Here is a 23,430-nt window from a genome sequence, read left to right on the forward strand (position 1 = left end):
ACATAGTTGAGAAGAAGCTAGAGATGAGGAAAGAATTCAATTGGGCATTCTTAGACTTGGAGAAAGCATATGACAAGGTCCCAAGAAAGCTGATTCAGGCAGTCCTGCAGTGGTTCAAAGTCCCAGAAACATTTTTTTTGAAACAGCTTTATTGAATTATCACTTGTGACAGAGACACATTTACATTTATGTTAACATAATCAAACTGTATTAACAAGTGAAAATTAACAAACCTTGTGCTTCACACATATTGCACAACCTAAGCAACATTACATAAATTATTCAAGAAACAATGGGAGGATATACATAGGTCTCCCAAATATGCAACAAAATCTCCCAAATATGCAACAAAGTCTAGAAGATTTAGGATTTTTGCTTTGAAATGTTTACATGCATATTTTTATACCACAAGTAGACTTCAGAGAATTTTTCCTCAGGTGACTGGGAAGACGGAGGTAATTGGGGAACATATTTTCTGGGAGTGCAGTGAATTGGCGGACTTTAAGTATTCCCTGCGGGATGCACTGTAGGGAGATGCTGGGCGGGCAGATTCACATGATGAGGATAATTTTTCTAAGCTGCGTTACAGAATCTGAATTGCCTAGACATAGTAAGGCTGTGCTGTTTCTAATTATTGTCGCTGCTAAAAAAGCAGTTAGAAACTGGAAATCAAAATCTAAACCAACTATTTTAGAAGCAGTGGATATAGTAACAGAGGTAAAACAACTGGAATTTGAGATCTTTAGAAAAAGGTAAGAGCTAACTACATAGGAAAAATGGGAATTGTGGGAACAGTACATACAGGGGAGTAATGAGGTTTAAAAGAAGGCAGGACTTAAATGAGCTATGTAATGGTTGACTAAAATGATTGGGTAGATTATAAGTGATGTATAATGTTTGCAACTGGATGTGTCAGCATGATTTGTGATGTAAAATGCTTGCAACTAGGATTGTGCCGGTGTGGTTTGTTTTCATTTATATAAATGTATGATGTCATAAGTGATGGTTTAATTAAAATGTTTCTTGTTTAAAAAAAGGGGCAGGAATTGAATAATGTATGTAATGTTGCTTGGATTATATGATGTGTAGCAACTGGTAGAATTAGTGCAAGCAATGTACAAGGATCCAGTGACTCAGATGGGTTCCCAGTGGGAGTGGGAGTTTACCATGGTTCAGCTCTGAGCCCACTGCTGTTCATACTGGAGAAGACTACATTAGCAAATAGATTGGAGAGGACAGATAAAATTGCTGTATGCAGAAGATGTGGCATTACATGCAGACTTTGAGCAAGAACTTAAGCAAAGCATAGGGGAATGGAATGCAAAACTGAGGAAGGCATATGGAATGGCACTGAGTACAGATAAGACCATTGTAATGGCAGCAAATGGTGGAGTTCAGAAGAAGCTGAGTATTGAGGTAGAAAGGTAAATAGTGGAAGAGTTTAACAGCTTCAAGTATCTGGGAGGGTTGGTTGAGGAGAAGGGAAGTTTGAATGAGAAGGTCAAAGCTAGAAACAGAAGGACTGCAGGCAGCTGGCACACTGTGTCAGGTGTAGTATACGATAGAAGAATGCCAAAGAAGCTGAAAAGTATGGTGTACAATGCAGTGGTGTGACTAGTACTATTGTATGGTACGGAAACGTGGGCAGTAAAGGCAGAGCAGTTGAGGAAGCTAGAGGTGATGAAGTGCTTGAAACAGGTGGTAGGGTGCACAGTGTAGGACAGACCAAGAAATGAGGACATAAGAGTAGAAGCCAAAGTAGCTCCAATTGTAGAAAAGGTCAAAGAGAACAGATTACGGTGGTTTGGGCACATGTGCAGAAAAACAGAAGACAATCTGGTGAAGATGATGTGGGACAGACTGGAAGAAGATAAAATTAAACAGGACATCCAACAAAGAGGTGGATGGATTGTGAGAGAGAAGACCTGTGATAGTCAGGCGCAGTTGACATGACACCCTGACCCCATGATGACAACTGGGAAAAAGGAGATCAGTAATTATGATCACCGGGCCATATACACTGTCACTTACATGCTGCTTACAAGCCTAAGTCTTTAGTAGGCTCATGACAAGTATACTTAGTGTAGGGTCCGCTTTTTGACAACAGAAAGGCATCCATAGACCTCACACTTTCAGAACTAACGTTTTTTTTTTTTTTTACTGGAGAAGAGCTGGCTGGCTCGAAACATAACTGTTTTATTATGTTTTGGTGTTTTAGCTTAAGCCAGTAAGGCACGCACAGTTTTTTCTTCTGATGTGGGCAAGTTGAATAATTCTGCAACATCTGTAAAATATACCCACCAAAATTAGCAAGCTTGTGGTAGTGCAAAGTATGGCCAGATATCTTTCCATTTCTCTCAGTTGTCCCTGATTTTGCAGACTGTCCATATTTGACCATTTTCTGATAAGTCATTGAAGGTTAAAGTCAGTTAATATTGCCAGATGTTAGAGATCCATACTGTGTTAGTCAGAAAATGCACATTGATGCAAATAGTATTCTATTAGCTTTCTAATATAAGAGTAATATTTAAAAGTTTTCCTTTATTGTTGGCCTTTGTCCCCCATTATTTTTGCGCTTGTCCCTGATTATTGACTTTTATTCTGTGATTTTTATTGTAAAATAATTCAGAAGTGTACAGACAGCAAAATAGTCCTCCTCCTGTCACTGCTAGAGCAGTACCTGCTGAGTTAATCTCTCTTACTTGTGACCAGGAACCCAGCAACAATATACAGGGTACCCACATGCACTGTGGCATATCATCATGAGCAGACTCTGCCTGTACTCTCTAACACTATTGTATAACTGAATAATTTTGCCCTTCCTTTTTTTTTTTGTCATTTTCTCCTTTTCCAATATGATGACTCTGTTAGGCATTCTTCCACCTGTCTAGGTATACCACTCTTCAGAAACATGCTTCCAGTTTTACCTCTTTGAAGTACTTCCCTTAGCTGTAAACTCTTGCAAATATGAAATTCCTTTCAGGTAATGATAACATTTAAATTTATTTTATTCTTTATTACCTGTGTATACTCTTGGTGCATCCCACAGGCTGCTTCTAATCTTGAACACCTACTTTAATTCTTGCATTGCTTTACCCTACCTGTCTCTGTCTTTGCCTGATGCTGAAATAAGGTGGAAAATGAAATTCTTCTCATAGCTGTTTTACCCTTCTTAGTAGAAGCTTACTACTTATTCTAAATACTTGAAGCACAATTTTAATGAATTGTTGTTTGATTATAAAAATCCTAACTGTACTCTATGCTTTAATAATTAGTTGTAAACCCTGGGCTGAGCCTGAAAATGATCCATTTAGATCAATGCTCTACCATGTTCAACAAATGCATAAATACATTTCTTTAGAGGCATGCCTCTTACTGGTAATTTGTTGGTCTGTTTCACAGTGAAATGGTTCACCTGACTAACTTGAATTAGTCCATGCAGATAATACTTTTTGCAAAACGTTCAGGATCTGGTCCCTTAAATGTCTGTTTAATTTTGGAAGTTGAACGCTTTGTTTGGCTTCAGTTTTCCATTTTGTCAGCCTTGGCTAGAAGGGCATTTTACTTTCATCATCTTAAAACACCTTTTATGGTGATATGCTGTTCAACAGTGGTGCACTTTGCTTGTGCTGTTTCACAGCACAAGTTCCTCTTTGTTCCTTTGAATTTCTGATTTAGGGCATGAAATGCCTATTTTCCACTAACTGCTGATGGAGATTGTGACTATACTATCCAGTTTGTTTTTTAAACCCTCATCTTCAGCCATGTCTTGAAAATCTTCATCTTGCGCCATGACAATCTCCTTGGTTTGTTTGACAAAAGGGACCTCATACCTAGAAAGTTAGCATCAACCAGGCAGTGCTGCAAATCAACTTCCCATATTGGAAACAGAATACCCAGGACCAAGAATTCTGAATATTTATAGGTAACTACAAAGCATACAGTTTAGGAGACCATTGAGGATCCTAGGCCAATATCTGATGTCTTTTTCGTCCTTTCCTGAACTTTTGGGTTTCAAATAATTTGGCTACTTAGACCTTGGATATGTAGCTCAAGCTTTTTCCCTTACCCAGAATCCTGTCCCAAGCCCCTGATTATTTTAGATCTCATTTGCCTCCGTAGCGATCAGACGTGGTTGACATAACTCATGTGTTTTTGGAGAAAAGTATGTTGCTTTTTTGACTTGGTTTCTCTCTCTCCAGGTTTTATCTTTTTTTCTGTTCCTGTCTTCCCCACTTTTTTTAAAATAAGTATATCTTAAATCATTTTTTAGCATTTATTTTGCACACTGTAGGTTTGCCTTTCTTTGCCTTCCAGGCTTCGTGCCTTTCCCCTTCTCTTCTACTATTTTTCCTAATAGTCTTCTCTACCATTATTGGTGGCTACCTTTCTGTTAGTTTATTTACCACTGCTGGTATTTTTACCTAACTAGACTTTTTTTCTACTGTGTGTCTGTAGGGGATATTCTTTGATGCTTTTAGGATTTGTTGTTATCCTTTAAGATGTCTGACAAACCTACTGGTTTAAAAAAAAATGTTCATCATCTGGGCACAAGATACTTAAGTCAGATGCCCAGTCTACGTGTGTGTACTGTCTTGGGGCTGAATATTTAGAGGAGGAGTATGAAATTTGTTTTGGCTTCAGTCACAGAGCTTCGGTTGAGCGCCAAAACAAACTAGTTCTTGGGGGTCTATTGCCTTCCTTATCAGTGTCTGGAAACTGAAAGAAAAAACCTCAAGGTGAAAAGAGAGAGAAGGCCAAAGATAAGCCAAGAGAGTTGAGGAAGCCTTCCCCTGACTCCTGTCCTCACTTGGCTCTAACTTAAGACTCCCCCCAACCAAAATTTCCAGGACCTTGGATCTGTCCACTCTTTCGAATCTGAAAACCCAGGCTCCTAAGTCGTCAGCCCTTTGACAGTCTCAGTTCTCTCACAAGCTGATCTCATGTAGACTGCACTCTCCCTTTTCATAAGAGATCCCACATGGAGTGTTGAGACCTCTGTCTACTTCCTCATCCTTCAGGTCTACCGGGAGTCTGTCCAAAGCAGATATGGACAGGATGATGAGAAAATGTCTCAGGACCCTAATTCAGTTGGGAGTACTCCCAGCTCTATCTTCCATTGGACCAGCCCAAACACCATCACTTATTCCTACTCCGATCCATCCCTCTGCTTTGGAGGTACCAGATCTGAGAATCCCAAGATTGTGTAAGTCGGATCTGAAGGCTTATCCTTTGTTTGATTGGCAGCTTTTCTGATCCATCTGGTGCAGATTTTGTCAGAACTGGAGGGATCTTGGAGATTAGAAGATTTGGACTTCTCCAGGTAGGTAGTTTCAGCTCCTACTGGAGTGGTCCTGGGCTTAAAATTGGCTTCTGGTTTCCAGGCAATTGAGAAAGCTTTTCACATAACTAGAGGGCATCCTTGCCCCCGTTAGGTCACCCCCTCCACAACGGTCTACCCTGGGTCCTGAGTCTGCTAATTCTGTCCCATCAGGGCAGATGCTCGGTTCTAGCCTCAAGACAGTCCTTCTGCAGGACTTTCCACACACTTCCAGGTCCTCCTTGGATTGTCTCCACGAGGAAGTTCCCTGGGATATGCAAGTGCAAGAGGAAGCACATTCAATCCCTACAGGAGTCTTTAGCAGAAGACACTGACTTCAGTGAAGGCAAGGGGTCCCCCAAGTCACCCCTTGAGGATGTCTCATTCAGAGAATTTCTTGAATATCTGAGGCAGAGAGGTGGTTGGTCCTCCCAGGAGGAGTCTGTGTTTCTTGAGGCTTTTGCAACTGGCTCAACTACATCCTGGAAGGTACCCCTGGTGGACCTCATTTCCCTTCAGGTTTGAAAGGATCCTGATACAATAGAACCTTTTCCTAAAATAAGAGACAAGTACTTAGTTGCACCCAAGGACTGCGGCTGTTGAAACGGGGGTCCCCTAGTTGATGCCATGATGGTCGCCGCAGACATCAAAAAAGAACTTGCTGAGGAAAGTCGCTCTTTTCACCCCACTAACAAAGTCTGGGGCTTTTGACAGATTTGGGAAGCATATTTTTGCTTTAGCGACCTTTGTCGTATGGTCTCTGAATTACCTGTCCCTGTCAGGGTCCATGTCGGTAGAGGATCAAAAGACTGTTCTTTGCAGCTGGCCACCCTTCAGTCCCTGTCAAATGCCTTTATGCAGCTCATTTCCCATGCTATGGAAAGCATTTTGAGAGTGGCAAGTTCAGACATTACTAGTAGAAAGTATGCCTGGATGCGCCTTTGTGTAGCCCTACAAGATGTCTTTCATCAATGCACCTTTTGATGGATCTGCCTTATTTGGACCCAAAGTTAGAGACTCTCTGCAGGAGTAGGCAGGATGAGAAAACCCTATCTGCTATATGGATACCCTTTTTCTTACCCCTCAGAGGACCTTCTCAAGAAAACAGAAAGGGGGTAGAAAGATATGCTACTGGAAACTGCAAGGATTTTTTCAGGATGTCTGTGGAGATAGATCCTCGCAGTAGAAGAGGAAACTTTAATACCAGATGTCATCCACATGTTGGGGGGGCATCAAAATCAAAGCTTCAAAAGCACCTGTACCAAGAAGCCTTTCCCAGTGCTCATGAACAGTTGCCTGAGTGCTGCAGTCTGGAGTCAGTTGGGGGGGGGGGGGCTTATCTCTGCAACTGGAAGCCTGCATATCCTTCACCAAAAATGACTGAGTGCTAAGAATAATATAAAATATAAAAAAAGTCATAAGTACTGTGTATCATAGTCTGTGTGTGGGGTGGGGTGGTTTCAACTACACAGTATATATATATATATATATATATATATATATATATATATATATATATATATATATATATATACATCATCATATTCTTCTTTTCGGCTTTTCCCGGTTAGGGGTCGCCACAGCAGATCACCTTGTCCGCTCATGATTGGCAGTGGTGTTTTACAGTGTCGAGTTGCCAGCCTGGCGCCCAACCTTCCACAGAAGGCACACACATGCACACACACACACACCTAGGGCCAATTTACAGTGTCCAATCCACCTGCAGCATGTCTTTGGGATGTGGGAGGAAACCGGAGCACCCGGAGGAAACCCACGCGACCACAGGGAGGACATGCAGACTCTGCACAGAAGGCACCCCAGCTGAGGATCGAACCGGAGAACCTCTTGCTGTGAGGAGGCAAATAACCACTGCACCACTGTGGCCGCCATATATATATATATATATATATATATATATATATATATATATATATATATATATATTGTGTGTGTGTGTTTTAAAGCAAGTAGATAGATAAAATGTGGTTGATTTTTTTTTATCTTAAACAATTTTTAAGTTTACATGTGAAGAATGTCTTGGAATTTGAAAAGTTCTTTTTTATGAATGATGTTTGTTAAAATGTTCTTGTGTTAAAAGGTGTTTGTAGTGCATTTCATTTGAGCATTAAGGTAGTTGTATCTTTAAAGGATTGTGAAGGGTGATGACATCACTCATTTTTAACAGTATTTAAAGGCTGTACTGTGGAGCACTTTATCCCCAGTTTAGGGGATAAAGTGCTCAATCTGTGCCTTTGTATGTTGGAAGAATAAAAACAGCTTGGACTGAAGAGTTTGGTTGACTGAAAGTGTTTCCTACTGCTTCACAGTGTATGTTTTGGACTTTTTTTTAATTACCAGAGGTTATTATAATCCCCTTTTCCCTTCCCTCACCCATTCACCCACAAACATTTCCCAAAGTTACCACCCCATCAGAGGAAGGCAGAGATGGAACAGCTGCTAAGAAAGAGTCATCCAAGAGGTCCCACCAGACCAGTGAGGATTCAGGACTTATTCAAGTATTTTTTTGTTGCCAAAGAAGATGGGGATCTCAGCCACTTGAATTAATTTGTCAAACAGTCCAAGTTCCGAATGGTCATGATTGAATCCATTCTACCTTTTTTGAGGATGAAATGATTGGATGTACTTGATAGATCTCCAAGATGTGTACTATCACATAAAAATCGACAGACAATCCGAGAGATACCTTCGCTTCCAGCTGGGAGCAGTCACTTTTAATTCAGAGTCCTGCCCTTTAGTCTCACCAGAAAACCCCTCCCTTGTGCTCAAATGTCTGAGATTGTTGAAATTCTGAGTCGTTCCATACCTTGACGATTGTCTCCACAGAGATCCCACTGGGCATCTACTGACAATGCACCAGGGACTACTTGCTCCATTTATGTGTACACCTGCGCATCAGTCAACTGCAACAAATCTCATCTCCTTCCCATCCAAGTCATGGAGTTCATAAGGGCTTATCTGGATACAGTTTCTCAAGTAGCTCTTCCTCTGCCCAAATTACAGCTTCACATGCAAAATCTACTTAACTCTTCAGTCACCACCAGCCAGGCTGGCCCTTCAGCGTCTGGGGTTAATGGCAACCTCCATAACCCTTCTCCACTTGCAAGATACTACATAACAATGCTATAATGGACTGCAACATTTCTATGGTCTATGAATTAACATCCCATGACATCTATTTGAATCACAAAAGTCTACCAACAGCAGGTATCCTGGTGGATATACTTCTTATGTTTCACAAGATTGCCCCTTTGTTCTTCCATTGCCCAAGGCTATGCTGATCATGGATGCATCCCAGCTGGAGGCGGGGGCATTACCTGTGAGACAGTCCAAGTCATGTGGACCCCTAAGAGGTGAACCTTCACGTCAGTGTCCTAGAGATGAGGTGCAGGTATTTCATGACATCCTTCCTCAAGGGATGATTGCTGTGCAGACAGACATGTCACTGGTCTGGTGCATCAACAAATAGAGAGGCACCTGCTCTTATCCCTTGTGTCTGAGGCAAAAAAAAGTGTGGCAGTGGGTGATCTCTTCCAACCTCTTTCTTTTAGCAATGCAAATTCTATTTTAGAGGACAGACTGAGCAGATCTATTCTTATGCCTTACAAGTGGTGTCTGAATCCTTTACAAGTGGAACAGATTTCTATTTCTCGCCAATGGGGCCAGCCATGCTGCGACCTGTTTGCTTCTGTCCACAATTCCAAATGTAGCAGATTTTTTGCCCTAATCCCTTCCCAGAGGGGGAGTCACAGAGTGATGCTCTGATCCACTGTTGGCCCCTCTGGACTCCTTTATGCCTATTCTTCCACACCTCTGTTATCAAAGGTTTTACATAAGACTCATCAATAGAAGAGTAGTGTAATCCTCATAGCCCCATTCTGGCCCTGACAAGTTTGGTTCTCATTCTTCTGGCCACATCTGATATACCCTCCTAGGGTTCTGGATCCCAGTCTGGGTCTTCAGTCTCACCCAAACATACAGTCCTTCAAGCTGACCACATGTTTTTTGTACTTCTAATGATGGCTAGACAGTTCAGGCATTCTTCACATGTTTTACACATCCTTACTTCTTAAAAACTTTCTACTAGGAAGATGCCCAAGATCAAATATACAAGATCAAATTGAAACTGTTCTCTGGGCTAATGAGCGAAATCTAGACCTCTTTCCAGATCCCATTCTAGCCATTTTTAGAATTCCTGGTTTCCATTTTTCATAATGGAGCAAGTTATTCCACAATCAAAGTACAGCTGGATGTAATATCCAGTTTTCATGTAGCCAAAAATCACTTGACATTGGCCTCCCTTAAGTTTTGCAAGACCTTGCTTAAAAGTACATTTTTGCTCAGGCTACCTGTCAAGGACCCTACCCCTGCATGTACTGTGACCATTCTTATCCAAGCCTTAACTCAATTTCTCTTTGAACCCACAGCAAAGGCTGATTTAAGAAATTTTGACCCAGAGAGAGATTTTTCTCATTGCCATTATCTACTGGAAGAGTGTGGAAACTTCAGGCTTTATCTTGGTAGCCACTTTATATCATTTTTCATAAAGACAGAGTTTCTGTTCTCAGCAACCCATCCTTGCTTCTGAATTTGCCCTTAGAGTCCATTTATTTCAGTGCTCTTCCTAAAATTCTCCAATAAAGGGGATTATATGTGCATGATTTATTGAATGTACACAGCTGAGATTTTATATCCACAGAACAAAAGCTTTCAGGAAATCTGTCCAGTTTTTTTCATTTTCAAAAGCTAAGCTGGGAAATCTGTATTTAAAGTTGCATTAGCACAACGGCTCACTGAATGTATTTCTTATGTTTATAATCACAAGGGTTTGTCTTTACCAAGACCATCACGACCTTATTCCACAAGGTCAGTCTCCATTTATTCCACTTTCTTATGCAGAACTTTTATACATGGCTTTGTGCTGCTGCTACTTGCTCCAATGCTCATACATTCATAGCTCTTTACAGGTTGGATATATTTTCTAGGAACAGGGCAGTGTTTGTTTCTGCCTTACTCAGGAATATCCTTCAGTGGGACCACCCTGGGTTGATACTCACTGGGGACTCTATCCCAAAGGTTGAGGAATGGACAAAAAAGACAATATATACAAAAATTATGTATTCACCCTAACGATGCATCTGTGTGATCTATTTTCATCCTTTTTCAACTTACGCTACTTATGTCCCCTTCTGCTGGAAGAAGAAATTCATATGGCCTCCTGGTATGACCTGGAGGTATTCCCCTTGTTATTTCTCTCGCTCAGTTCCAGATTCCTTTCCTGTCATGCTTGTAGACATGTATAGAATTGTTTCCAGTGCCTATGTTGATATCAAGGGGCAAATTCAATTTGAGGTAATCTGAGGCTTGGAAGAGGATTATGGGTAAGGGGAGGAGCTTGAGTTATGAATCCATAGTCTGAGAAATCGCCAAGGGCTGATCTGAGGTTGGACCAGAAACCCAAAGATTGAGGAAGGATGAAAATAGACAATTCAGATGCATAATTATGAGGAGTACATAACTTTTGTTTACAATTGTTGTATTACCTGGTTAAGTGACTTGCTCACTGTTGCACAGTTAGAAAATGAAGACTGAAACAAATTGTAAAGTGCTCTTAGTCTTAATCCTGGGCACCTACTGCCATCAATGGGATAACTGCTGTGTGTAGTATTCCTTGTAAAAACCAAAATACCACATGGGCATCAACTTTTCTTTCCGACTCCCAGAGATCTTAGCCCAGGACGTCACCCTGTTGCACAGATAGGAGCAGCTTTTGTGACCCCTTTCAGTTCTTTTTTGCTGCAAGAAGTTGTCATTCGAAAGTCTGCTTGTTAGTTTCATATGAATTGTTTTCTGCATACAAGAGAATTGCCTCGCATCCTATAAACACAGCAATAATTTTTAATAAGAATCAAATGTCTTTTCCTTTCAGATGTTCAGAGAAGCACATAATTTGAGAATTCTTTCTTTGTTTCTTTCGTTGAATATTTCCTTAAGCAGTTTTGTAAATGGTATTGACATGAATTACATGTTTAATCACTTTTTATGTTCTAAACCTCAAAAATAAAAACAGACTGCCAAAGAAAGGCAGATTCTGCTCTGGGAGTACCATTTGCAATGTCTTACTCTGTGTACAATAGAACTGTTGCATCTCCTCTTTTGAACACAGCACTGTCCTCTAACAATTTTAAAGCCTTTCTTGAGCACAAGAAGCTCATACATTAGTATGGATGTATTCTGCTGACAAGTAGCTCACAGCATTATCAGGGATTTTATTTCTCCTGTAGTAGAACTGTCCTCTAGCAGCCACAAATAGAAGTTTACTTGTCCATGAAGTAGCCAAGCCTTTGAAATATAGAGAAGCCAAAAAAGATCATAGAGAAAGAAGTTGTGGATAGAGACCTTGAGATATTTGTGATCTCATTAGTCCCAGTGAGGCCTGAGGATGTCTGACCTGAATGTCTCCGTCCCCAGTCCATTGGCCTTCTTTATCATTATCATTGCTGGTACTAACAGCATAGAAGGCAGAGTGTGATATCCATTTACCACTTGCTAGCCAGTTTTCAATCTGTGAAAGTGAGACCTTATGTCCAGATGTTGGATTACACTTGCTAGGTAGTATTATCAAACATGTTGGCATAGAAATATTGTATTCCCACTGTACTGGTGCAGGAGATTCTAGAGATCTGTCTTATTTAGTTGCTGGAAAAGAGGCATTTCCTCCTTTGTCTGTAGGGCTGGATGGTCCTTCTGTCTTACAAACACTTATCCCAATCCCTGTTGAGTTTTATTACAGATTTTCTGAGAGGTTTGAGGCCATATGGCACTGAGTTAGTGCATGAGCAACCTAGCATTCTACTTCTGGAGCGACTCCCCACCAAAGAGAATCTGCTCTAAGACTCTTCAAATGCAGATCTAGCTTAGGAGTACTTACCATAATGCAACAAGTTTCTCACTGCTGGGCGATGATAAGGATGATGAGAATAGCATATACTCTATCTCCTCTGTAGGAGGTATATTTTACTGGTAGATATTCATTATACTTGAACATTTTAATTGCATAAGTATCCAAGAAGGCCTAAGAATACATAGGTTTAAGGAGCATTGAGAAGCCTAAGCCAGTGGTCTCGTATCCCCACACCCTGTTTTTAGGGATTTTGAGGATGCATTTGAAGTAAATTTCTCTGGAGCCTGGTTAACAAATGCCATCCCTTAAGAAGACAGGTGACAGACTTCTGTAAATACCTATTTAAAATCCTACAGCCAACCCAACAGTGGTATTTCTGTAGTACAAAGGATCAAATCTGGCACCTTGTCTAGGCACCATCATTGACAAGGTGATTAGTGTGTTGAGCAACAAAGAAAAAGATACACATCTCACCTGATCTGGCATTAAGGGCCTTAAATTGCCAGAGGCTTGTAACAACATTTCTTGATATTTTAAAGAAGACAAAGTGTAACACAGGATGTCCTTGACAAGACTCTGAAGAGTAGGATGTGTAGACTGACCCATGTAGTCTTCACGGTTTGGAAGGATGCCATTAAATGTGGCTGCAACGTAATAGATATTAGAAGTTGAAATGCAGGCACATGTTGTGTCATATGTAGGTAGGCTTGGTTTAGGATATGGCCACTGCCAAATGATAAGGGGCAGCTGTTGGCTTGTCCCATGGACAAAAACTTGTTTGGATCCGCTTAACAAGAAGGAAAGTACAAAACCATGGAGGGAGTTGAACAACTTCTCAAATACAGTAGCAACTCTCCTTTAAAAACAATGAATCTTTTACAGACAGTATTCTAATGTTTACCAATTTAAACAAAAAGCCTTTTGAAAAAAAGAGATTGAAAGATGGTAGTGCTGATTATGAATCCACAAGTTCCATACCCCCCCCCCCCCCACACACACACCCCTCAAAAGATGTTTGTCCTATTTCAGAGCTATCTTGTGATAACAGTAAACAAATGGGTTGGGGAGATTGAGTTTTGGGCTTAGAAAATAAAGTTTAAAGCTTCCTCTGTTTCCAGGGAAGTATCCCATCTGTGTCCGTACCAGATAGTCCTGGCAAACTTCAGCCTTTACCTATTTAAGTTGAAACAAGAGAGAGGATACTAGAAAAAGGGAATGAAAGGGAGGTTATTTTCCATTCTCTTCATAGTACCAAAAAGGACAGTTCTTTGAGAGTAATATTAGACCTGTCAAGGCTGAGTAAATTTCTGAAAGTGACCAAATCCAAAATACTACCCTCTGGCACATCTCGTAGTCTTTCTGTCAGAGGCCATGTTGGATATCCAGGGTAGTAGAGATTCATGTTGCATCTCTAGCAGTAAATGGCAGATCTCCGAGATTCAGGGCAGAGCAATTTTTAGATGTTTTTTTTAGTCTTCGTTGCAGTAGTAAACCTTGGGACTTCATGCCATGCAGAATCCCATGACCAGTCCGATTTCCAGAGTCTTAGCATCATCGCAAGTCGACGGATGCTCATTTACAGATGTCTGGATGTCAGGGTGTAAAAAGGGCGTCCGGCGCCATCTTCAGTTCTTTCTAGCCGTGCAGCCTGATGCACTTCACACATGTTTTATACATTCGCTGTCCGTCAGTCACCTCGTTTTTCCAGAGTTCCTCTGCTTCCAGACAAATTAGTACCCCACTGGGGAAATTTCTTCTCTAATTAATGTTCAAAAAAGGTAACTGTTAGCCTTGTGGGAAACAAACCCCACATAAAGATTTTCATTTATGTTGCTTAGGTCTGATTGTGCTAAGTTTGCAGGAACCCTTAAAACATAGTACTGAGGTAGCGAGTTCTCATTGTCTGTTTCTTCGGTAGTGCACAACCTCTGACTTTTACAGTTCCCGCAATTGATCTGACAGCTGTTGGTATAATCCCAAAAAAGTGAAAAGATTTAAAAAAAAAAAAAATAGGGATCCAAAGGCTGCAGAAAAAAACTACCACATCAACCACTAAGTCAGCTGAAGACCTTGGCGAGATGTCTTTGCAGCGGTGACTGCTAGGCTGGAAACTTCTGGCACAACCCCTTGGGAGGCCATCACAGTGCCTGGCCTACCCATGTCTATCACCACCTCTCACACGTTAGTCTGATCTGATGCCACTATGCAGGATTCAGCATCTGATGTCCGAGAAGTGGTTCTGCAGGGAAACTTTGTCTTCTTTAACTTCTGATATTCCTCTCGAGGTTGCAAGTGGAAGACCGCATCTGTCAGCCACACGTGTTAAATGATCCATTAAACCAAAATATTCTCCCATCTTGGCATCATCTCTGCCCTTAGCCACTTTCTTTCAGAACAAAGTTCAGGATCTGGTCAGGATAGCACAGGAATTCATGGCTTTCATTAAATCTAGAGAACCTTCAGAACTTTCTTCTGAGGTTTCCCTGACTCTGACTCAACAAAACTAGTAGCCTTCCAAGAGGAGGAATACTCTTCATCCTCTGAAGATGAGGAAGAGCTTTCTAATTTGGGTCATTTGCAACCTCAGACCTACTCTGACTCTGATGCGGTCTCTTTAGCTTCCCTACTTTAAGACCTTTCCTTTGGACACGCATTCCACAAAATTAAAGAAGCTTTTAACTAGGAAAGTAAACAGTTCACTCAAACACAGATGCATTACAAGGAACTATTAAACTTGCCTTCTGCTAGACCAATGGCTATTCCTCCAGTATACATTGTAGTAGGTGTTTGTTTTGAGGACATAGCCATACTCCCTGACTCCTTACCACCTCTGCCTTAGAAACCAGAGAGATTTTACAGAGTGCTTCACTCGCACAGTCATCTCTACAAAATTCCCAAAGTTGATCCCTCTCTGGTTTCCACTGAATCTGTTAAAGGGGTCCCCAAAGGATCATCCAGGTATCCCTTAAATGACAGGGAGAGCAGAATACTGGACAGATTTGGCAAGAAAACTTGTAGCGCTTCAACCCTAGCCATGAGAGGCTTTTAAATTGCCAGTTCTGTTGTAAAATACTTGTAATCACCAAGATAAAATGATGGCAAAATCTTGATTCCATGTCAGATATTGTACAAGGGAGGTGCAGGACATAGCTACAGAAGCCCTGCAGGTAGCCAGACACTCCTTGCAATGTGTATATGATGCCTTAAATGCTTGCAAGGCAGCTGCTGCAGGATCAGTTTCTGCAGACATGCATGGTTCAGAAATCTGCCACTGTCAAAGTAACAACAGAGTTATTGGATGCCTTGCTTGACAGAGTTCCTGTTTGGTCCTCGAGGTGAAGAGGTCTGCGAAGCTAGACAATGCAAACAAATTTAAAACTGACACAGAAATCTACTTGTCGCCAACCCCAAAGTACAGTAGAAACCACCCCCTAAACCTTTGCTGTTTTTACCAAGACAAGAAAAAAATGGAAAAAAGACTGAGGCAGTCCAGAAGATGGCAAGCAGAAAAGCCACAGAGATCAGGTGCCACAAATAAGCATGTCCAACAGCTGTGGCTATATACTACCCCACACCCCACCCTCCTGGACCCGTAGCAGGAAGGCGTTCACTCTTCTTAAGCCAGTGGAAGACCATGACAGGGGATCACTGAGTCCTTATAGAAAAAGGATACTACATGCAGTCCAGAGAGGTCACACTATTTTTGTGCATACAAGACCTTCAAAGGATCAAGAAAACCTGTTATCTTCTGATTTTCAAAAATTTAGTGTGGCAGGAGTCCATATAGCTTGTTTTCACAGAACAAGAGGGGGAAAGGCTTTTATTCAAGGGTCTTCCTGGTCCCAAGAAAAGAGAGAACTTTGAGACCTATTGTGGTTCTTTCAAGGTTAAACAAATTCATCTGTGCACCAAAATTCAAGATGCCTATTTTGCAAAAGCTGCTACCCATGATTTTTCTGGGTGCTTCTACGTGCACTATTGTCCTAAAAGACGCTTACCTTCATGTTCCTATAGCAATCAGTCACAGAAAATGCCAACAATTTGTAGCCTCAAGCTCCCAGTTTCAGTTTTTTGCTATACCATTTGCTCTGTCTACTGCACCAAAAGATTTTACAAAATGCTTGTCTCCCCTAATAGCAAATTGCAGAACGCTGGGTGTACAAATCTCTCGCTACCTCTGACTGCCTCATTCAAGCAAGGTCCACTTCAGAGACCCTAGATGTCCTCCAGACATCTCTAGACTGCTTCCAGAAGGTGGGCCTCAAGTTAAACATATAGAAGTCTGAAAGGACTACCCAAACAAGGACGCTTTTTTCTGGGGTCCTGATAGACTCAACCCATCAGAAAACATTTCTACTTCAGGGCAAGGTAGTTTTCCTCACAGTTTATTTGAACAACCTACATACAAAACAACTTTCTTGGCCTGAGGTTCTTAAGGATCTTAGGGTACATGGCGTCATGTATCCTGATGGTCCCGTTAGTAAAGCTACACATGAGGAAACTTCAGTGGTTTCTCAAAAATGTCTGGGAGCAACACTCAGTCCCTGGAAACCCTTCTACCCCTTGCTGCCATGCCTCAAGAAGTAACTCCAATGGCAGAAGGATACCAAGCAAGAGAACTCAAGGGCAACATTCATGCTGCCTTAGGTAGACAGGTCCACCACAACACAGACAGCTCAGATGTAGCTTGGGGAGCCTATTTTGGCCTGTTGAGAGTGCAAGTCATTTGGTCCCCACAACAGAGGAAATTGCACATCAGTCTAAAGGAAATCCTAACAGCTTTCCTAGCCATAAGATCTTTCTAGGAGTATTTAAGCCCAGGAAGTCTGCAAATCTTGACAGACAATACTACAGTTATGTGGTATATAAACAAACGGGGGGGGGGCTTATCTCACCCACTGTGCAGCCTTTCCAGTAAGATATGGATGTTAGCCCAAGACTTTGGGGATTACTTTCATAGCATTCAACATCCCAAGCCACAGCAATCTTTTTTGCATATTCTCTGAGCAGGGACGTACTAGATTCAAGCAAATAGATGTTGAAAATGGAAGTATTCCTGGATGTCACCACTCTGTGGGGAATCTCCAGTATGGACCTATTTGCCTCTCTGAACCTTCTGAGATTCTACTGTAGAACACAACAGGAGGGAACCTGGAAAGTAGATGCTTCTCATTTACATGAGCCCACCAGCTCGTATATACCTTTCCCCCCATTAGTGTCAATTCTGAGAGTATTTAAAATGATCAGGACCTACAGGCCTAGCATGATATTGGTAGCCCCCTGCTGTCCCAGACAACATTGGTGTTTTCATTTCCTCACTGTCAGTGAGGGGAGGTTTTGCATGCTGCCAGGGGCATAGACCTTCTCAGCCAAATCAGGGAATCTGTCTTCCACCCTAACCTGGCATCTTTCAGTCTAGCTTCCTGGAGGATTGGGTCATGACATCCTCCTCAAATGCCTTACCCACATGAGGAGCTGTCTGTTCTACAGGAGGCAAAAAAGCTTAACACCAGAAAATCATACTTGACAAAATTGAAGAAATTTTATGCCTGGTGCCATGGTCAATACATTATCACAGCTCAAGCAGACGTGAGTTCAGTACTGCATTATCTATCACACCTGTTTAAACAGGACCTTTCTTTTTCCTGCATAAAGAAAGGGTCATGCTTCTGCTTCTCTCACCTGAAACTTTTTTCTAAAAGTGGTGATTCATTTGAGACCTCAACAAGAAGGGACTCCATTCCAGCATGGGACCTAAACAATGTTTTGGAAAAACTTACCCTTATACCCTTTGAGCCAGCTGATACTGCACCTCTCAAGATGCTGACCTGGAAGACCACCTTTCTTATAGCCATCACTTCAGCTTTTAGAGTCTCTGAACTGCAAGCCCTCGTGTATTAGAGCCCTTTACTGTCTTCCATAAGAACAAAGTAAACTAAGAATAAACCCATTATTCTTGCCCAAAGTGTTTTAAGAACTTAGCCTTAACCAGGCTTTCCATCTGCCAGTCTTCTTTCCAAACCCACAGAACAAAGTGGAGAAAATCCTTCACTCACTGGATGTCCACAATTGTATCAGGTACTACCTGGACAGAACAAAAAATGTGGTCAGGGCAGACAAGTTTGTTGATACCTTTACAGAGGAGAAACAGGGCAAGCCTCTCACAAAGCTAACCATCTCTAAATGGAATGCAAACTGAATCAGGTTCTGTTATATACACCATGGAAAGTCTCTAACTGGCCACATTTGAGCTCATTCCACTAGGCATGGAACAGCTACCACTGCTTTCCTCAAAGGAGTTCCCACTCAAACCATCCTAGTGGCAGCCACTTGGAATTCATTTCACAACTTCACTAAGCACTGTAACTTAGGACTGGTCTCCAAGACCAGGGCAGGCTTCACTTCTGCCAACCTACAAAATATTTTTTCCTAATCTACAATAATCTCCTCCACCTGCAGAGTAGCTTTGGGAACCTTCCCAAGGATTAGTTCTGCGACACTGACTAGGAAGAAGATAATACAGTTGTGCCCCACTTATCATAATTGTAGAGGTTCAAGTAGATCAGTGTTACAGTACATATTTCCACCCTCCAACCCCTCATCTATGTAGGGACTGTTTCTTTTTCTGCCTCTGTGTAGAATCCCTTTGGCTCAGCTCAGCTATCGTTAGGTTTCCTTTTCTTTTGCATTCACAACCAAGATCAGACATCTCGAAAGGCTGTGCTGTCCCCAGGCATCAAATTCCTTTTCTTGGCTTAGAAAAAAACTTGAAGATGGCACCAACAGATGCTCTACTTGTCCTCTTTCATATGGAAGTTGGTCATTCAGCATTCGTTTGCTTGGGATGATGCTAAGACTCTGAAAGTTGAGCTGGTTGCAGGCTTCAGTATGGCAGGAAGTACCAAGGATTAGTACTGCAACACTGATCTACCTAAACATCTGCAATTATGGTAAGTGGGGCACAACTGTACTTTCACCACCTTGTCCTATGGGAATTTCACTGTGACAGCCGTATTCATCAGATGCTAGATACCAGCATTTATCCACCACTGGACTCAAGGAGTCATGACTTCCCTTATCTGGATGGTTATCTGATTCAGGCCTCTTCCAGGGAACAAATGCAAAGAGCTCTGAGCTACTAATTTTACTGCTTGATTTGCCTGGGGCTGTCTTAGAATTTGCCAGAATCAAACCTGGCACTAGAATCATCAAAGGTATTTTCAGTTAGTGTAGAGGATAATGTATTTCAGCTGTTAATGAGCTGCTTTCTGAAGTTAAGGGTACAGGGTTCTATTACTTCCACCTCAGTTTACCTACGGTGAAACTCTATACAAGTCACTTAACCAGCAAGTGCTTCTGGGTCACCCCTCAAAAGGGACACCTAGTAAACAAATGGGTATAATAAATGGAAAAAAAAAATAGTTTTCATTGGGGGCATCTTGAGTATATATCTGTTTGCAGAGCTCTTGCCTCAGAACAAAGTAACTCACTTGGAGTTCCTTCACAGATTTGGCTCGGGGAATGGCCAAGCCAACCGAGATGTTCCTGAAGGCTTAAAGGTACATATCAGATTCCATCCAGATGTTACTCATGATAAAGCTATATGTTGTAAGAAAACTTCAGTGGTACCTAAAAAGGTTTATGGGAGTGATCACCATTACTTACTGGTCTCGCTATTACCTGTGATCCTTGCCAAGTTTGTTTTTGTTTATGTAAATGTACGATTGCCTGTGTCATAAGTGGTAATTCAATAAAGATGTTTTCTGTTTAAAAAAAAAAAAAAAGGAGAATGTTAACTTAGTGGTCTCACTAGGTGATAAATAACGAGAGAATGCCCATTGTGACCTCAGGAAGTACTCATGTCCTCACCACAGGTGCATTGGACAAAGTATGAGTACTCACACCAACAAACTCAAGGTACAGAAAGCCAGTTTTGCTGACGTTGAGGGATAAAGCCTTGACTACATCCCAGGCAACCCAAGTTTGTGTAGTGTCTCAGGTACCTGCTGGAGGAGAAACGTAGGTTTGCCGGCTCATCTGTCTTGGTGTGAAGTGGGGTGGTTTGTATGTCGAGGTGTGTCTTGCACTGTAGAATCCCTGGAGCACACAGAAGAATCCAGCAAGAGCACTGGCTTCAAGGGGAGAAAGATGATCTTAAGGAGTTAAATCTCCAGTGGAAGCAAGTGACATGCCTGCATTTCACACTCCTTGTACACCAAACTCTGGGCAAGTTAGTTGTATGCATATAGGAGTAGGGCCTTAAAGCCGCAAAAAACTGTGGCCTCAGAAGGATGATAGGCTCTATTCTCCACTTCTTAGGTCTCATCTTCTGGGGAATAAATATATAAAGTCTGCTGTAATGGAGCATCAGAAAGAGGAATCCTGGTCAGTGAGGGAGGGAGCAAAAAAAAAAGCAAACAAGAAAAAAAAAGTGTTGGGGGGACTCCAGTTAGGGAGTCTGGAGCACACAAGTGGTTAAGAGCCACATCAGCATATAAGAAGTGATCACCCTAATATTAGTCCTGTAGACCTTCTAGAAAGTCTTGCATATGCAGGACCTTTGAATGTGATAACCGGCAATACTTAGAGTAATGCAGTACCTAAGGTTTATTTTTTTTGTTGGTGGGGGTGTTGCTTATTTACCACCTTTGCAGACTGGCCATGATGATTAGGATAACATCTGTCAACTGTATTATCACCTATAGACCTCTTGCATCTCTACAGACTACAGCTTAATAGTGACTAAGTTGAGGAGATTCACTTCTGACAACCACAGATGGATTCCTGGCTCTGTGGCATAGAGGGAAGAAGTCCTGACTATGACCCAGATGACCACAGTTTGACCAACAGTTCATGAACTGGAAGAGCTAGGCAGGGGAAGGTAGGAAAGAGTGGCTTATACTGACTTACTCAAGCTGGAGGGGAGGGAAATGGTAGTCTCAGTTAATCAAGTTGCTGCTTGCATGACCACTTTTGCTGTAGAGCAGAGGGGTCACTTGCTTGTTGATCCAAGCCAGTCGAAATAGCCCTCCTAGGCATGCATGTGGGGGAGCAAGCACACTTGCATAAGACAGTGCAGGGCATGGATTGACCAAGTGGGAATGGAGAACCTCATGTTAGCCACCAGAAGATTGGTGGTAGGGCCCTAACCACAAAAACACAACCCCCAATGGTTGCCTTTATGATGGCTTCTGAGATGGGAGGGCTCAAAAATTGCAGGAAAAAAAATTGTAAGATGGATTCAGAATTTTTTTTTTTAACTCTTGCAAAGAGGTTAAAGTGTTTGGTAATAAATAAAACTTTTCACATGACCGCAATTATCAGATAAAAGAAAGCTCGTCCAAATACCCATGAAAAACAGCATGAGCAAGGGATTATTTTACCATCCCATGGACAGGGAAGCGGGGACCCTTCTGTGTATGTATGTCTTCATTTTCCCTGGTAGTCTGGTGTTCTACATAAAATCTAGAGAAGAAGACAAGTTTGTTTTGTTAGCTGCCTTGTGGCAGAGGTAACCATGGTTATTCCAACTAGTGCAGCTCATCTAAGGAGAGAGAGAGATGATTGGCAGTGCTCCTTTCACAGCACTACCTATATTAATGTCCCATTGACAGGCAACCGCTACAGCAGTGATAGTTATATTTGAATGTTACTGTGATGGTGAGTTTGCTTACATTTTTCTCCAGAGGCCTCATTATGTATGTACATGTATATCTTGAGTACATGTACATACACAATTTTTATTTTTAATCCTTACATCTTGCTGTGGTAATGTTGTCGCCTCATAGCAAGGCGTTGTCCCGTTCGATTCTCAGCTAGAGCGTCTTCAGTGTGGAGGCATACATGAATGGGGCGTGTCTTCGTTGAAGGTTGTGCGTCAGGGCTGGTAACATGGTACATAAAAAATCCACTACCAATCATTAGCGGACCAGAGTTCCGCTGTGGCGACCCTTAAACGGGAAAAGCCAAAAGACGCAAACAAACATCTTGCTGCAGCTGAGGATTCCTCCGACTACTAAGGTGTGATATGTTGCATTTCAAAAGCTAGTTTAAAATAACTGTGTCAAACTTGAGTTTGCCTGACACCACCCTTTTTTCTTTTGCTTACCTTAGTAAAACTGTTGTTTTTTTGCAGATAATTTAACTGAAAAAGTTGTGTTCAGGTAGCATTAAGCTGCATGTCTGCTTAAATTTTAAATTCACGTCTGACATTTCAAATGATATAGTTTGGATTTTCATACTACTCACAGTGTTTTGAAGAATAAAATTAATTGTTCTTTTCAGGAGTCTCCACTAACCTCATCTACACTAGGGAACAATAACTGTGAGAAGAATGCCTTTTCCCAGATTACAAAGAGTGACATAAAGGAGCAAAACAGCACAGTTGAAAAACTGGATAATGGAGACATTCCGGATATGGTGAGTGGGCAACAGTCATTCCTTTTCTGTATTTGCTTTATCCTTTTCAGGGCCACAAGGGAGCTGGAGTAAGTAATATAATGAGGCATAAACCCAGCTTTATTTTCATGTGCATGGTTTAAAAACAAAACTAAAAGAAAAAAAGGTAGGATGTAACCATTGCTTTTTGGTTTGAGGATCAGGTTATGTTGAATATTTAACCTTTAATCATTAGAGGTAGTTTGAGACGGTGGCGTTTTATACTGTATGAGTGATTAATGTATCTTGACAAGTGGTTTTCTGCTCTAGTTCTGGAGGAATTGGAATACAAATCAACAATGCACAACAGTGCAGTGTGGTACAGAGGATTGAGGTAATGCAAGGCAAGTGTATATGCAGTACTTCGGAAATGTATCCGGCCATAGTTGACGGTGTGCTGTACGGCATTATTGAAGGGGGAGTGACATGTAAAGTAACAGTATAGAGTGTTAATGTTACAGGAGTGTAATAAGATGTTTACTGTGTCAGTGTGCTCAGTTGCAGTGTTAATTGATTTTGGCATGCTGACATTATGGCATGCTGTATTAGTAGAAAGCATAGTTTGAAACGAGTATTGTATCGAAATTGGTAAGTACAGATTGATAGATCTGAATATCAAGCCCTGGCATTTGTTAGCCATCTAGTAGGGTACTTGTCACTGCTGCATAATCCTATTTAATATCCTAGAAAAAACATATTGTTTCTAAAAAGAAGACAAGATTGCATTAACTAGGTGTCAGAGCTTTAGCTT

The 23,430-nt window shown here is 41.5% G+C and overlaps 1 protein-coding gene across 2 annotated transcripts in view; it reads left to right on the forward strand.

Moving 5' to 3' along the window:
* ARHGEF12 (Rho guanine nucleotide exchange factor 12) overlaps positions 1-23,430 on the forward strand; it is a 3,716,336-nt gene that overhangs the window by 1,042,341 nt on the left and 2,650,565 nt on the right. For both annotated transcript variants that reach the window (XM_044081016.1, XM_044081015.1), the window contains one exon: positions 22,527-22,661. In XM_044081016.1, coding sequence (XP_043936951.1) covers positions 22,527-22,661 — 135 coding nt within the window. The remainder of the gene's footprint in view (positions 1-22,526; positions 22,662-23,430) is intronic.

The sequence above is a fragment of the Protopterus annectens genome, chromosome 8.part0, assembly GCF_019279795.1.
Source record: "Protopterus annectens isolate FY-2018-M chromosome 8.part0, PAN1.0, whole genome shotgun sequence".
In the NCBI taxonomy this organism is placed as follows: Eukaryota; Metazoa; Chordata; order Ceratodontiformes; family Protopteridae; genus Protopterus; species Protopterus annectens.